Genomic DNA, 15582 nt, shown 5'->3' with positions numbered 1-15582 from the left:
GTATGTGAGGTGGAAAATCAAAGTCCTCTTAAAACAGGATTTGCAAGGTTTAATGAGAGCTCCTCAGTTTTATGTGGCTCCCAAAGAATTACGTGCCATTCAAAGATGACAGAAGAATTGCAGTCTCCAGATGAGAACCTGTATGAGATACTACACAATTTCCTTCCACTTTTTGATGAGCTTTATAATAACCATGGTAATCAAGGAGGCATTTGACTGGCTGTGCTTCTGCCACTGCCAACTCTTGTCAAGCCCCCCCTGCATGTGCTTGTCTGTGTTCTGCTAGTTCAGGACAAGTTGCCTGGATTTCCAGATGAGTCCCCAGCCTTAGTGCACCTTTCATGGTGCTTGGGTACCAGTTGTGCTCAGTTCTGCTCTGAGGTGATGGTTCTTGCCGGTGTGTTAGGGTGAAACCTAAGTGCAGCAGCCGTGATCCCAAAGCGCGTTTAAGCTTTTTCTGTGCTTCAGTGGTGTATAACTTCTTACCTCTTCTCGTGAAAGTAGCCTCTCCCCTATCTTTGTTTTACATTGAACAAGGAAGAAGCCTTTGTAGCACTTAAAACCATGCTGTCTAGACCTGGTTTTTTGTTTTGTTTTTTTTTTTTTTTTTTTTTTTTTTTTTTTTGGTTGGTTGATTTTGGATGGTTTTTTTTGTTGGGTTTTTGTTTGTTTGTTTGTTTGTTTGTTTGTTTTTATTATCACATCGTTGATCACAATATGGAGGGGGATTGTTTTGGAAAGTAAAGTCAAACACTGCACTGGGGAAAGATGAATTGTTTCTCTTGAGCATTTCTCAAAAAAGGTGCTTGAAAATCTGAGAGGGAGCCACCTGACAGTCTGTATTTATTTTACGTAAAACATCTGGCTGTGCTGACCACTCTAAGGTCAGGAGTGGAAAGACCACATCTCTGACATACTGACTGGTACAATCAGACTGAAAAGGACCGTTTCTGTGCATGCCAAATGCTTCGAAAAAGAGATGAGAATGCCAAGTGACAATAGCAAACTCGAAAAGTCTCAGAACTCCAGGAGTCTAGCATGTGAACCTTGCCTGCAGGCATGCAGATAGCTGCATGCACCTGCAAATACCTAGTGGGAATTTATGAGTATGGACCAGCAAAGACTTCGAAGAAATTCATGGCTCTTACCTGGATTTGGATGTCATCTGCTTGGGGGGAATGGGAGTAGAGGTATGGATCTCTGGGTCTCCAATCATCAGGTTGTTTGGGTTTTTTCACATTTGAAGTAAAACTTGAATGCAAACAATTACTGCAAATGCATTTAAGCCTGTTTGTTCAGGATCTGTGTTCACTCTAGAATGTCTGCTGCATCAGAGTTGCTTGACCTTGTCTGTTGGAGGTGGGTAGAAGCTGGCAGAAGCAGGTTTCAAGGTCCAATAAGGAATATGGGACATGCAAAGTGAAAATATGCTATAGGTGTCTGCTTTGGTAGGGACATGAAGTGGGGGGAGAAAGAATACACAATGTGTTTGCCTCAGGAAAGACAGATGTTGATGCATCTCATCTATTCTTCCTCTTCATGGATGTGCATTGCAGAAGACGAGGTGTTCATAACTTGAACAAGGAGCTGGTTTCCTTGTCTGTATTCCAGTAGTAAGTTGCTGGATTTTGGCGATTTTCCTCCTTATTAAATGTGCAGTTTGGGATTAAGCTTCTGTTGACAATAGTTTATGGGTTCTTGTGGAGAATTTACTGTAACTACATTGTATATAAAATGGTGATAAATGCTTGCAGAGGTGACAGGCTCATTCAGCCTACAAGCCCAGTACCAGCCTCTTCACATGGCTAAAAGTTTGCGGGGTATGTCTCACATCTCAGTGGGGAGGGATGTAAAATACACTGGTGAGTTAACACTTGCCAGTGTCACACACAGGCAACTTGTGGTACAAGGCACACTGCATCAGGGCAGTGTCTACGCTGAAAACTAGTATTTCTTTCAAATGCTGTTGGAGACGGGAAGTAAAATTTCATCTCTGAATATGCACCATGTGGATCCAGCACTCCTTGTGGGCCTGTACGTGTCAGTGTGGTTTGCCAGCATGGAACCAGTTCCTCTCCTGGGTTTGTTTCAAGGCCTGATGTGGTTCAATTTTATTTTTGCTTTTAAATAAAATATGAAGCCAGAGTAACTGAAATGTAGAGATTTGACTCCTACTCACAGATAAAAAGCCTAATACCCAAATATTCTGTTGGGCTGTGAGCTGGTATTTCGCTACCTAAAGAAAGCAAGGATCAACCACATACCAAGCAAAAAAATTATCAAAACTATCTTATGGCAAGTCACTTCCATTGTAAATGTGCCTTGCTTACATTGCTTTATGTAAGCAAACTTTATAAATTTATTAATAAAGATTGCATCATGCAGAAGACATGGTGGTAAACCTAAAAAAAAAGAAGAAAACAAATTTTAGAGTTTGATTAATTGCTGATTAATTGCTTGATTAATTGCTGTTACAATCCTCAGAAGCTTTCTCATGCAGTAAGATATAGGGAATGTGTCAAAAAAACCCCAACCAACCACTACAGCAACAAACTAAACATAACCACCCCTAGACCTGGAAAATGCAGTCTTAGCTGTTGGTGGGTGCTGTACCATGGGTTACTGGAACTGAAAGATACTTCAGAAGAACTGTTTTACTTTGAGCACTTGGCAACATCCTTGGACATCAAGGAGAATATATTTCTGGAGGGAAAATACGATTGTGGACACCAGTAATGTTTGCCAAAGGGCCGTGGGTAATAACAATCTGTTTTCTGAGATTAGAGTCCAGCTGATGGTGTTCCCGATAGCAAAGAGCAAGGTTTGAGCTGTCACATTAGGCATATTTATTTTCCCTTAACTTCCCCTTCCCCAGCCACAACATAGTAGTAAGTAATGTGGTGCTGGGCACGTGTTCTGCACAGTCATATTTTAATGAACAAGCAGAAACTGTAAAGTTAACTCTCTTTGGTCCTAAATATTTGTTATATCTAGAAGAACTCTTCAGTAGGCGTAGGTAGCAATTTCTAAACTCCTCTGATTATTTTTTCCCACCTGCAGTATGAGAACATTTTAGCTTTGATTTTTTTAATTTTTTTTTTTAATCCCCTTTATTTAAAATAGCACAGTACGAAACGACTGTGTGTAGCTGAGAGTTCTGCGACTTCGCAACCGTGCAAGGTTATGCAATGACATGAGCGGGCAGGGCACGTACCTTACGGTAAACCCGGGGCTTATACAAACCCCGGCGAGGAGGCGGGGGCCGCCTGCGGCCGGGCTGTGACCCCAGCGCCGGAGCGGGATGCAGAAATGCCTCGGGCTCCTGCCCTTGGGGCCGGCTGGAAGGGAGAAGGAGTGCGGCCCCTCGGTGTCCTGGCCAGGACCAGGACACGCCTCGGAGCGGAGCAACGCGTTCTGCACGTCCCAGCGGTGACAGAGAGACACGTGGCCCTTTGCAGGTGGAGGACATTGTGCAGCACAAACAGAAGTTATTTTAACCTGGAGCAATCAAAGGTGGTGGATTCTGGTTGGGAGGCTTTTTACTGCTGTTCGTTACGATGGTGTAAGCTCCAGTTTAGGTCCTCAGCCTTATCTAGGACTAAACAGCCACCGGTGAAGGGATGGAGGAGCAAGGCAAGTGGGAGGTGGGTGGTTACACCTGCAGTGCTTGCAGTAGGTTTGAAAATTTGCTCAGGTTTCCTCATGCAAGAGTGCCTGGAGAGCAACCGCTCTGCTTCTGAGCTCCCCTTGTCATTTCTGTTCCTGCATGTACGCGGGGGCCTCTGGCCCCTTGCTAAACCCATACTTTTGCATCCTTCCATGGCTCCCCAAGCATTGTCACACCTGCTGTCAGCCGAGCTGCAGGCTCTTCTGCTTTGCCCCTCGGGTGTGGGTTGGATTAAATTATAACGTACTTGGCTGAGGAAAACATTTGGGATTTTTTTATGTGTGAAGCGGCTGCCTTTCCAGGTGGTCAGGGCCTACCCAAGGTCTTGGCTGAGATTTGCACAATATGCCTCAAGAGGAGTGATTACCAAGTCATACCCAACAGCATAGCTTTGGGCTGCTGCTGCTGCTACTTGCCCTCAGTTGGTGCTGCCTGACAAAAGCTCAGTGTGCCAAGCTGCTGACCATCCCAGGGAGGCCAACTAACCTTGAATTGCTGAGGGTGCTCCTCCTCTTTTGGCAGAGGTAGCAGGGTTATACAGGACACAGCTGAACTGTGGCAGTTCATGGGACATACCCTTCACCTTGGCACTCTGTTCAGCATATCTTAACCTTGCAACAACCACCCAAGAGCAGCTTCACATCAGGCTCAGATAGTCTTTCTGTTGGAAAAAGGTAGAGAGAAGGAGACTGAAAACTGGTGCAGGATTCATAGACAGGACATCTACTTGGTAATCTCCAGAAAATGGCATCACTTCAACACAAATCCACAGCCACATGTAAAAATACACTCAGGACTGGGATCAAACCATCCTGTAACAAATCATAGCTGAGTGAGAATGCCTGCCCAACAACAGAGACCTCCAATCCTGTTCCTGAAGAAGTTAAGGCAGTGTTTCCCTCATTACCTGCTGCAGGGCATGCATGGCCTGACTGTGACCCTCTGCATGGTTCAGTGCCTCCACAACTGAGGATGCAAAGCATTGGTTCAGGGTGGGAATGTGCCACTGCAGAAGTCTCAGTGAAGATAACGTTTCTGCATCCTGTACAGGGATTAAGAGGAAGGCAGCATTAAGGCAAAAAATTTTCAGTGTTTTCCTCCAAACTGAGGTCTCCTCATTCCTTGTGGAATTAGACAAGCTTGTGTCCAGTGCTTATGTCCATGATGCCTCACAAACAGCTCTAGGGTCACGGCATTGCTTACCACTTGGGACATGTGTCTGCTTCAGCATAACTGCATTTCATGACCCAAGTGTTAGCCCAGATGTTAGCAGTTGGGTGTTGTCTTAATTGCCAAACTGTGTGGGAAATGTTGTCTAGTAGCTTGAATAGTCTTTTAGGGGTTTGAACTGCCTGAAATACCTCCTATTTCCTCTCATAGGATGCTTTTCCTGCATTCTAAATCTCTTCTAGGTACATTCAAAGTTAATTAAGTCTGAGTTTTAATTCATGCTGTCTGCAGGGCTGATAATCCTCCCTTCCTTGTGTGACTTGGCAAGGATTCAGCAATTAGTCTTGGCAGGGCAGAGCTTCCTTGTACCTGTCCTTGTGTTGGGGCATGTGCTTGGCTTCCACCTGAAATCCCCCAGTCTCTGATGCATGGGATGGGGAATTTATCCCTCATTCCCATGGTCTGGGTGATGGCAGTGATGAGAGCTGCCCGCACCAAACCTTATAGGGAGAGGAAGAAATGTGTGACTGGAAGTCAACAGAGGGTTAGAGATGATGTGAGCACTCCTGGGCTGTGCCAGGGCAAGGGCAAGCAGGTGGATCCTAATTTCCTTCAGCTGTGATTTCACTTTGTCCCAGAGTGCTCCTACAGTTTTTAGGCAGAAACCCAGGGCTGTGTAAGTGGGAAGAGGCTCCTGGAGGTGGTGTGGTCCAGCTCCTCTACCCTTGACCTGGGTCCCTCAAATTTGGCTGCCCAGAACCATGTCCAGTTGGGGTTTGAGTATCTTCAAAGGATGGAGACTCCACAACCTCTGCGGGCAGCCTGTTCCCATGTTCAGCCGCCCTTGCTGCAATAAAGTGTTTTCTCATGTTTAAATTAAATTTCCCATGTAGGTACTGCTAAATGCAAATGAAATAACCCAAAGGTTCCTTAGGCAGCATATCCTGAGGAAGACGTCAGTTTTAAGACTGAAGTCCATTACTAACAGCTGTCCATACTCCACTTGGTAAAGGTGCTGTCCTTTACGAAGCCTCTGGTGTGTTGATTTATCCTCAGGATGACTCTTCCCTTTGGGTGTGCTTCCGTTTGCCATCTGCCAGAACAGCCCAGGATTTGTGCCGTGTCCTTCCACAGACACGTTACCTGGAGCAGCCTGTGCCAAGCCGTGTGCTCCTGTCACACAGCAGGGAGTTTGTCTTGCTGGTGGTGCAGTGGGCAGGCTGTGTCCTGCCCTGCACTAGCTGCAGGCAAGCACTGCAGAGGCTGCCCTGACATCTGCAGGTGGGCACCCTCCGAGCAAGTCGCAAGTCGTTGGCACAGCTTTTTAGCTTTGTGCCTCCCTCCAAACACAACCCACACCCTCCTAGTGAATCAAAAACTTCTCACAAACCAGTTGCAGCACACCCACCAAGCAGATCTTCTGGGGAAGAAAGCAGGTCATTAATGGGATGCTTTTGGGAAGAGACCAGTGCCAGTGGGAAGGCAGAGGCAGGGGAGTGAAGCACTAGGGAGGAAGTGGAGTAAGAGCAGAGAGGCCCTATGGCTGTTCCTGACACTGGTAAGTTGCTTAATGAAACCATGAGAAACATTAAAATCCTCAACTAAACCATGTTCCTATAATTCAGTACCAGGGCTTACTGAGCTCTAGCCCAGATCTTACCCCAGACTTTCTATGCCACTAGTGACAGATCTCTGAAGAGAAGGTACTTGCAATGAACACAGAAATCATGATCCAGAGGTTGACATCAGTTAAAGAAAAATAATCACTGCTTCTAAATTAAGCAGTGGTGGAGCCAGATACTTGGCTTGTTGGGGTTTGCCCCTTCAAACATTCTTTGTTATGCAGCTTAGGAAATGTCATGTCTAAGACTTACTACGGAATAAAAGCAGGTGAAATGATGTGAAAGATATAGGATGGATGGAACAGAAATAGTGTGAGCTATTCAGGCCAGGTTGCTGCACCTGCTTAGAAATTTAATCTAGTCTTAAAGCAGCCTGGCCTGGCAGAAGCTAAAAGGAAACACAAGAATTAAGGCCATGGCTGAGTCCCATTTTAAGCTTTCACACCTTTGGTAGACTACCCTTCCCTGAGCCTGTCACATCTCTCTGGGTCCCTGGCTTAGGCGAGGCACAAGAGTTAAGTTTTGGGTTTTATCAGCCTCTCTGACTTCCTAAAACTCTGTCCTGCCTCTCTTGCTGAGCTGGGTTGATGCCAAATGGTGACAGAAAATAGGTTTTGTCACTGCAATGGATAGAAGCGATGCAGTAACTGTAGCCCACAAAGGGATGCCTTTGGGGTTTCTCATGAGCCCTGAATTAGAGAAAGGAGCTACTCTCGCATCTCCCAAGTCCCTCTTGCAGCAAAGCCAGAAGCATCACTCGCAGAACACCTAGTTAGTTGTAAATTTACTTCTCATCTTCCACCTAGTTGCAGATATTCCCTCCCTACTCCTCCTTTAACTTGTTCGTGGTTCAGACAGAGTTCCTGCTGATCCGTGGTCAGCCTGGAGTGCAGGTGTTGGTGAAATACGAGCCTGCTAATCCTGTACTCGGAGCTCTCTACCCGCATAGGTCGGAGAGGAAGAAAAAACTATTCCTTACATGCAAGGAGTGCCACCTAACGGCCTGTTGAAGAATCCTAAAGCTCCACAGAGCCCAGGGTCTTGTCATTTTTTTTCCACAGATACGAGTATATGAAAACACGCACATGTAGTGAAATGCAAGTCTTTTTCGTGGTCTGTCTACCCATAAAATACACTTCAAGGGTAATTTTATGTAGAGTCTTTACATTCACATGGAAAAAGATAGTTTCTTTAAGTGCAAGACTTCAAGACAGCTGCAATAATCTAGATGCAAGTAGGAACTTGGGCATTTCAATCTGGAGGGTAAAAGTGATGAATGCCAGCTAACTGGTAAGATGCAGCTGCTGGAAAGCAGCTGTTTCACTGCTGCCTTCACCACATCCAGCAGCAACAGTCATGCTCACAGCGGCGATGTAGGTCAGGTGTAACCTCAGGAAGTCAACCAGTCCAACCTTTTAGTGGCCTTTCAATTTAAGGTGGCAAAATGCGACAGCATGGACATGGTGTTCTAGGACGACCAGATCCAGCAGCGATGAAGCAAACTGCTGTGGTGGCAGTTTCTTAACATTCTTCAGCCAGAGTAGTCTGCATCATACCACCACCACGAAGAATTGCTCCAACCACTTAAAAGAAATGGCCACCTGGCTTTTCCCTCAGAAACTCACCCTTTATTCTATCTCGCTGCTACCCTTCATTACAGCGCAACCTGCTTTACTTGAAGGATGTAGAGAGATGCAGCATGTATGGAAAATGCAAGAGAACTGAGGAGCTCCAGAAGAACACACGAGGAAGAAGAAAACCCCCACAAACCACTTAGTCTATGGCACGTCCTCCTGCTGCAGCAAGAGAAGCCTGCACCTCAGGAATTATTCACTACTTGTCCACTTATGACTAAGCCCTCTCTAGGCTTTGATTTTGTACTAGATTATTACCTGGTGTCCCTCCTCACTAACACTGGGCCACAGGCAGGTAGCACAGCCTGTTCCAAATTGACAGTATTTCTATGGTTGTTCTCTTGGAAAATGTTCCTAGAAGGGGGTCTCAGGTAACTAAATCCTAATTACAGAGTCTGGGCAGCAGCACCTGCCCTGCCTGGCATGCTTCCACCTAGACGTAAATAGCCCGCTCATCAGCTTATGTATGGGCATTAGGGTTGAACTTGCTGTGAGAATATGCATCCCAGGTGACCCAGATATCCTGAGAGAAAACAAATAGTGACTCGACTACTGGAGATGCTAAAGGATAGAAGAATGCTTTTAAAACATTTTAAAGCATTTTAAAGCAGACTATTTCTATTACATATCTTCTTGCAAGATACTAAGACACTGTAGTAGTCCAGAGAAAAACTCTGCCCTGTGCTTCATCAGAATACAAGTTTTATGAAAAATTCCTAAGAAACATTTCCATAAAGTAAAAAATGCTTGAAAATATTTGACCTTCGAGATTTCTTGCCTCATAACCAGTTTGAAGGCAACTCAAAAGCAGTCTCTTACAATAAGGTAGTTTAACCTCTAGAACTCTTCTCTGAATCATTCAGAGCAATTCCAGTAGATCACCACAATATGAGATGGCTTTTGCCTTTAGTTTGCAGAACGATTTGTTGACAAACAGCATGCATGCACTTGACCCTCTTTCATATCTGCTTTGACCCAGAAATCAAGTCTATTAACTTGTTCCTCAAATTTCCAGTCAGGCAACTTGATGCTGCACTTCGGTGAAGCATGTTTGTCCAAGACTCATTACCAGCTTGTGTTGTTCTAGGCAGTATCCAAACTCACTCTGGACAAAGTCAACTGATAGAGAAGATGAAATTTCTCACCTTTGACCCAAACTGAGCAGCATATTTTAAAACCATACTGGTAGTCATTGTTACCATTGTGGGTAGAACACTGTATTCAAGAACAACATTTTACAGAAACAGCATTTGTAATAACATACCCCAAAAGAAGGCAGCCATGACACATTACTAATAGCCTGCCATGGCAACTGCAGAGCCTTTCTTTCTGAATTAAAGGGATATTGGCATTAGAATACTTCCTTGTAAAAACACACATGAGCAGAGGTGCTGTTTTTCCACAGCTGGTCCAGAACTGCTCAACTGTTTGGACAACAGATCTATTTTAGGACATTTGTATACTAGAGACAGAACTTGCCTATAGCTTGAGTTCCCCTCTCACTAAATTCCCCAGGTCAAATCCCACATTTGTTTTCTATTTGTTGTTCAAATGAACAATTTAGAAGTAAAAGAAGACACTAGGGGAAAAAAAACCAGACCACATTCAACAATACCTACAGTCCTTCCTTCTCCTTTACTCTTATCAGTCACGGGAGGAAAGACAAATGAGGAAACTGATGAGAACAATCATAATGGAAATATCTCTCAAAAATGCTTCATGATGTGAGAGACCCTTTGTGGTGTAAATTTCGTCCTCATCTTAAAAACATATGACAGTAGAAACCCTTCTGGGTAGTCCTGTCCCTGTAAATGTCAAGTCTCACTGGAAACACTGATAGATGCTGCAGTTTTAAGACGGAATTATGGAAAATTAACATGGCAAATCAAGCTTTAGAATCAGTATTTGTAAAATTTTCCACAGTAGTGCAACTGAAGTGAAACTGTTTTAAAAATAGGTTGGAAAAGCAGAATTTGATGCAATCTGTATTCACCAGCGCCTGTTTTTACAGGGAAATTTAAGAAGGAAAAGTGTTAATTCAGAAGGGCTCTATTAAACCAGATTGTTATCAGATACACAGAAGAACCCACTGGTAAGTAGCACAAAATGGCCAGGCTTAATGGAAATTTAAAATCTAGTAACAATTTATTTAGAGTATGCAAGAACAAAACTATTTACATTAAACTTCTGTTGTGGCAATATTTTTAAAAATATAAATTGTTTTAAAAGAGTTAAGAAAGCAGTAAGTAAACGCACAAACCAGGCTGATACAGCCATTTAAAATGACAGCAGCAAGACGTAAAACGATTTTGCTTAAAAACCATTCTAAAACAATTTTACATTTAAGCAAACATATTTACAGTTCTACAGGTAAAGTATCAAGCTCTTTAATGTTTAACCCGTTAAATACTTTAGTGCAACAAGAGAACTATTAATGTTTCAGGAAGCTTACACAGAAAACATGTGTCAGGCATTCCTAACTTGCATAATGGCTTTAGTACTCAACTGACCGGCCTCTTAGGTACTAACCACCAAACTGGCTGGTTTCCAAAAGGAGCAAAATAAAAGACTGTCAAGTAATGTAATGTTTTAATCCTAATGTGACCAGCAGAGGACTGGAAATTTAACTGAAAAAGTCATGAGGGGTTTTATGGCATGTCCAGGAACAGTCTTTACCAATATTGCTAGCAGTATTCCTCATAGATTTTACTTACTAGAGTCAGGATAGGGGGGTCAGTAACAGTTTAAATTCCATTTCAGAACAGGCACACAGGAATGTAACCACAGTTAAGTAAAAACTGAGCACAGTAATTTTCAAGCAATGTTTTCAGCCCTGATTTATCTTTCTGAGACAGCTTTCTGCTGTTTCACGCAAGACAAGAATCAAGGTGTTCATTTATTCTAGATTCCAAAACTTCAGTTTCGCAGACAGGACAACTGACATAAAAACTGACATTTTTATCCTGCCTCACAGGATTGCTAGAACTTGCAGAGGACTGTGTAAATTCAGCTTTGGTTTTCATAGGTGTATTTACACTTGAAGTGACATCACTACCTCCTTTTTTAATGAAGTACTTTTCAAAGGCAGTTTTGTCTTCCATTTTTGGCCATCGCTGTGGTGTATTAATACATTCTAAGCTTTTCTTCTCAGATGCAACCTGAGCTGTTGTTGTCTGCTCTAGACAAATTTGTTTGGGTGGCCGGTTGGGAGACGGTAGAGCCCTCTTGTTATTTGCAGAGCCTTGGTTTGACTTGAATTCCCTAACACGAGCCATTCTAGCAGGCAATCCACTGTAGTTCTCGTAATCTTCTGTGTTAGCAACAGGGGATTTAGGAAACTCGTGCTTTAAAGCTAAGTTGTTGTTCTCACTTTCATCACCGGTATGAAGTGGAAAGATGCCACTACGGGGTAATTTTTCAAATTTTATCTCATTTTTAGGGATTGGTCTTGTCCTTACTGGTGAATGATGCTGTGAACCATGTGCTTCACTGTTTCCAATGCTGCTGCTGGCATTTGTGTCTTTTTCTGAAAGCACGCTGTCTCCTCCTCCAAGCCGGTAACCCATTCCACTAAACGGCATCAGATCTTGAGTACCATGCATTTGTGTCTTGCCTGCAAAATAAGATAAAAAAATTACTAACTTTTCCGTTTAAAAATCACGGGCTTAATATCTGACGTGCTTCACACGTGAATCTGCTACTTGAAAACAGTGCATCAAACTAAAGTTTTTGCAGACAATTCGGTTGAAAAGAAGCCTAGAAATGCACAAAAAACCCAGGTCCTATTCTTTGGTAGATAACAGTAACATCTAAACAAAGCTTATGTAGTGGTTGGTCCATAAATGTTCCAAGAAAAAGTTTGGGAAAAAATCAGTTTGGAAAAGGAAAAGAAATAATAAAATACCTTTGCTCTTCGACTTGAAATGTGGAAGTTTTGCTGTCTCAGTTTTATGCTTTGATTTCTTTGAGAAGTTCTCTGGCTCCTTCACTTTTGTGAACGTGCCCCCACATGTCTTCTGATGGTCATCCCACCAGAGGTCGTGTGCAGAGGGTGCTCTGTTCATCGAGCGCTTCACGTACCCAAAGTAAGGTCCTCTGTTCTGACAGGGGCCGTTGCATCGCCACCAGTGCTGCCGGTACACATTGACCTCATCATAAAAGTTATGATAAATCTAAGTTTAAAAAAAAAAAAACAAACAAAAAAACCCAGAAAAATAAAATGGTCATTCAGAAAGTTTCTATTTTTGTATCAGTAGCTTATAATATTTATTTTTTTTTTAAATCCATTACCATTCCATTTTTGCCACTCCTGCTATGGTTTTTACATCACCAGTTAAAAGAGAAAGATGTGTAGGAATATGTCTCGGCTATCTTGTTTGAACTGCAACAAAATCACTTTGGAAATCTATCTACAATTTCACCCTGACTGTTTAGAATGCATTGCAAACGATACCAATATTCTCCCCTCAGTTACTACTTTAATTGATCTTATCAGACACATTATTTTAAAGTATCACCAACACAGATATCATTAGCCTCTACTGATATAAATCTGAACTAAAATAAACTGCTCTTCCACAAATACTACTCCGAACACGGAGCTGTTCTATCCCTGCTATTTTTAAGCTGTTTCAAGTTTACCATAAAAGCTTAAAGAAAAATACTTACACAGAGTATACCTGAAAATTTTACAACTAAAACCTCACCAAATCTTCCTCAACCTGCTCTCACCACTGTCCCCAACAAAATAACTATGGAATTGGCACAAACTTGGAAGCAAATTTGTGCTGGTACCCACTGTGGAGTGTCTCACAAGAACAAGCATATTACTCATACAACACTGGGCAACTGAAACACCAAATCAGGAAGAAGGCTCTATTAAATCAGGTTAAGAGGATTATGCTTACTGTGACATGGGCTCCAGTCAAGCGATTGATGCGATGCATGTGTTTGCAGAACTCTGGCCCGTGAGATTCGCGATCTTTGTAGTTATGAGTAACAAAGAGCAGGGCATGGATCATTTCATGCAACAGTGTCTGAAATGATGGAAATCATTAGATATTTACTGCAAAGCATTACGGATAGTTTCAAAATTAGGCTGCAAGTATTTTTGCCCTTTACATTGTGGTACTGATATTTTCTTTGAGCATTCACATGTCCAGTCTGGGTCACAAAAACATAATACTTTGACCTATCAAACCAAATTCCCATACTACAAAAACATATTGGAGAATATTTCTACAATAAGTGACATTCCCAAAAAAAGAAATGATCCTCAAATTTAAGTCACAGACTATTCCCTCTACAATCCAAAAAAGAGCCACCTACAGCATTTCTGTTCATTATGCAAATCTGAATGTTCAGCCAGGTCAAAGAAGCAGTTCTGACAGAGGCACAGCAAGCAACACAAAGTCATGTTACCTGTCACATTCTACACCCATATTTTCTGCTGTTGACCCTTTCAAAACTACAGTCCATGTTTGTTTTGAATACTAAAGGAAAATATAGGAGTTAAAAACTTGTGGTCTTCCTCTTTATAAAGTCAGTGAAATAAACAAGGGACTTTAGACTCCTACTTGGAGTCATCCATTTAGAAACATAAAACTAAATACTACCATGACACTGCAACACAAGCCACACAAATATAACAGTAAAGTTACCACTGTTTTATGACCTATAAGTTACTGTCTGTAAGAATCTCACTAAGAAATGTAAAATGTTCATATGGAGCAAGGCAGGGGGAAACACAATAAATTTTATGTGCAGAATCATGACCAATCTTCAAATACCTCAACGAGATCCTTCCTTGGTCTTAACTTTAGTAGTGGCTCACTCAGACGAATGGAACACAATCCACTTTTTTCATGATAACTACAGATGCCAGCAGAGCTGAAAAGAGACACAGGAAGAAAATATGAAAATCTACTTGTTTCTGTAGTACATGAAGAAAACGGAGAATTTAAGTTAAAGTGTCATCCCCTTCCAACACATGCTAGGTCACTCAGAATAGGAAAAAAACAGCTTCTAGTAGTTACTTGAAAAATTCAGCATTGTTAACCAAAGAAAAAAACATGACAAGTATCTCACAGTAGAAAAACCTGTTTAGGAGGCAGAGGACTGTTTCCTTTGGAACTCGTGATGGAGTGAAATGCACTAAATGGAGGCCAGAGATTCACAGCAGAAAACACTGACTTAACTGCTGGTTGCTTCAATTTCACTCCTCACCCTCCCTAAATTTTTGACTCATACTAAACCATCATTTCTGTGTGCTAATCCAGAAGAAAACACTTTATTTTTTAATTTTCCTTTTTGTGTTACTGCGTTAGTCCTCTACCAGTTCAATATCCAACGATTTTCAAGTGTCTAAAGGATGCTGCAACCAGCAGAGTTGATAAGACAGGGCAGAACTCCAGCCACCACCAAGTGCACCTTCTGCAGAACTGCACCACGCACCTCAAAGCTTTTTGGCTTTGTTCAGTCTCAGATTCTTGTATGTTCCCCTTCCCAGTCTGTTCTAAGTTTTGCTGATATACCATTATTCGTTCATATTTGCCCTTCTGCTGTGCTGTAAAACTATCGCAAACACTGAGAGTCAGAGCTGCAACATGAGCGAGGTTTCCACATACACAGTGATTTCTTCAACGTCTCTCCGAGCTTGCCTTCACCCCGGGAAAAGCCACTGATGGCTGCCAGGGACGACAGATGAAAGGCAAACCAGACAGTGACAGCGACCCGCCCATGTCCTGCTGTACTAGCTATGCCAGAGATGCGGGACATCCAAGTATCTGCGAGGAGAAGCACCGCGCGCCTAGGGCGGCTGCAGGAGCAGCACACAGTGCCAAATGACAGCTCTTCCTCCCTTCCCCGAGACTCCCAGCCATGCGGCGAGACCCACGGCTGCTCGACAGGTGACGGCCTCTTCCCACAGCTCTGACCCCGCAGCGAGAGCCGCCGGGGCCCATCAGAGGTAGGGCGGGCAGCTCCCGACACGCAGCGGCGTCACCGCACCGCCACCCGCCCCCGGCGCCGCACCTGGTCATGCGGGGGCTCCAGGACACCGTGACAGCCTCCAGCTTCCTCCAGAAGAGCGTCTGGTTGAAGTGCACGAACAGGGCGTGCACGTCGGGGCTGGGGTCCAGCAGCTCCCACGCCTCGTCCACCACCGACAGCGGGCGGGAGGACGCGCGGCACGGCGGGACATCGGCGCGCTTTGCTGCTGCTGCTGCTGCTGCTGCTGCCGCTGCTGCTGCTGCTGCCGCCGCCTCCTCCGCTGCCGCTGCTTTATCCTCCTCTTCCCACTCTCTCTGGAGCTTGAGCGCCAACAAGAAATCCCCATCCTCCATCCCGGCCATAGGTTCCGCCATGCTGGTTAAGTCATGCGCCGGGAAACGACGGCCTTCCCGCGCACGCGCAGCGGCGATCCATGGAATGCCGCCCGGTCCTCCCCCAGTGCGCACGCGTCGGGGCCGTCCGCTCCCGACCCCGTCCG

The 15582-nt window shown here is 43.9% G+C and overlaps 1 protein-coding gene and 1 long non-coding RNA gene across 2 annotated transcripts; one reads left to right on the top strand and one right to left on the bottom strand.

Moving 5' to 3' along the window:
- Positions 1–5569: 5569 nt before the first annotated feature.
- Positions 5570–11636, top strand: LOC114064550. The gene is made up of 3 exons (XR_003572774.1): positions 5570–6118; positions 10105–10185; positions 11533–11636. It is a non-coding gene; the product is annotated as an uncharacterized LOC114064550 (long non-coding RNA).
- Positions 10941–15552, bottom strand: SPRTN (SprT-like N-terminal domain). Its single transcript, XM_027897718.1, has 5 exons — positions 15126–15552; positions 13883–13982; positions 13001–13129; positions 11998–12265; positions 10941–11706 (listed from the first exon to the last, which is right to left on the bottom strand). Exons 1-5 carry the CDS (start codon positions 15455–15457, stop codon positions 10961–10963), a joined length of 1575 nt encoding a protein of 524 aa, XP_027753519.1. The 5' UTR covers positions 15458–15552; the 3' UTR covers positions 10941–10960.
- Between the last annotated feature and the right edge of the window lie 30 nt (positions 15553–15582).

This window comes from Empidonax traillii, unplaced genomic scaffold, assembly GCF_003031625.1.
Source record: "Empidonax traillii isolate 1590-97213 ecotype Southwest subspecies unplaced genomic scaffold, ASM303162v1 scaffold556:size416722, whole genome shotgun sequence".
NCBI lineage: Eukaryota > Metazoa > Chordata > Aves > Passeriformes > Tyrannidae > Empidonax > Empidonax traillii.
The sequence above is the reverse complement of the archived record's forward strand: the minus strand, read 5'-3'. Positions and strand labels throughout refer to the sequence as shown.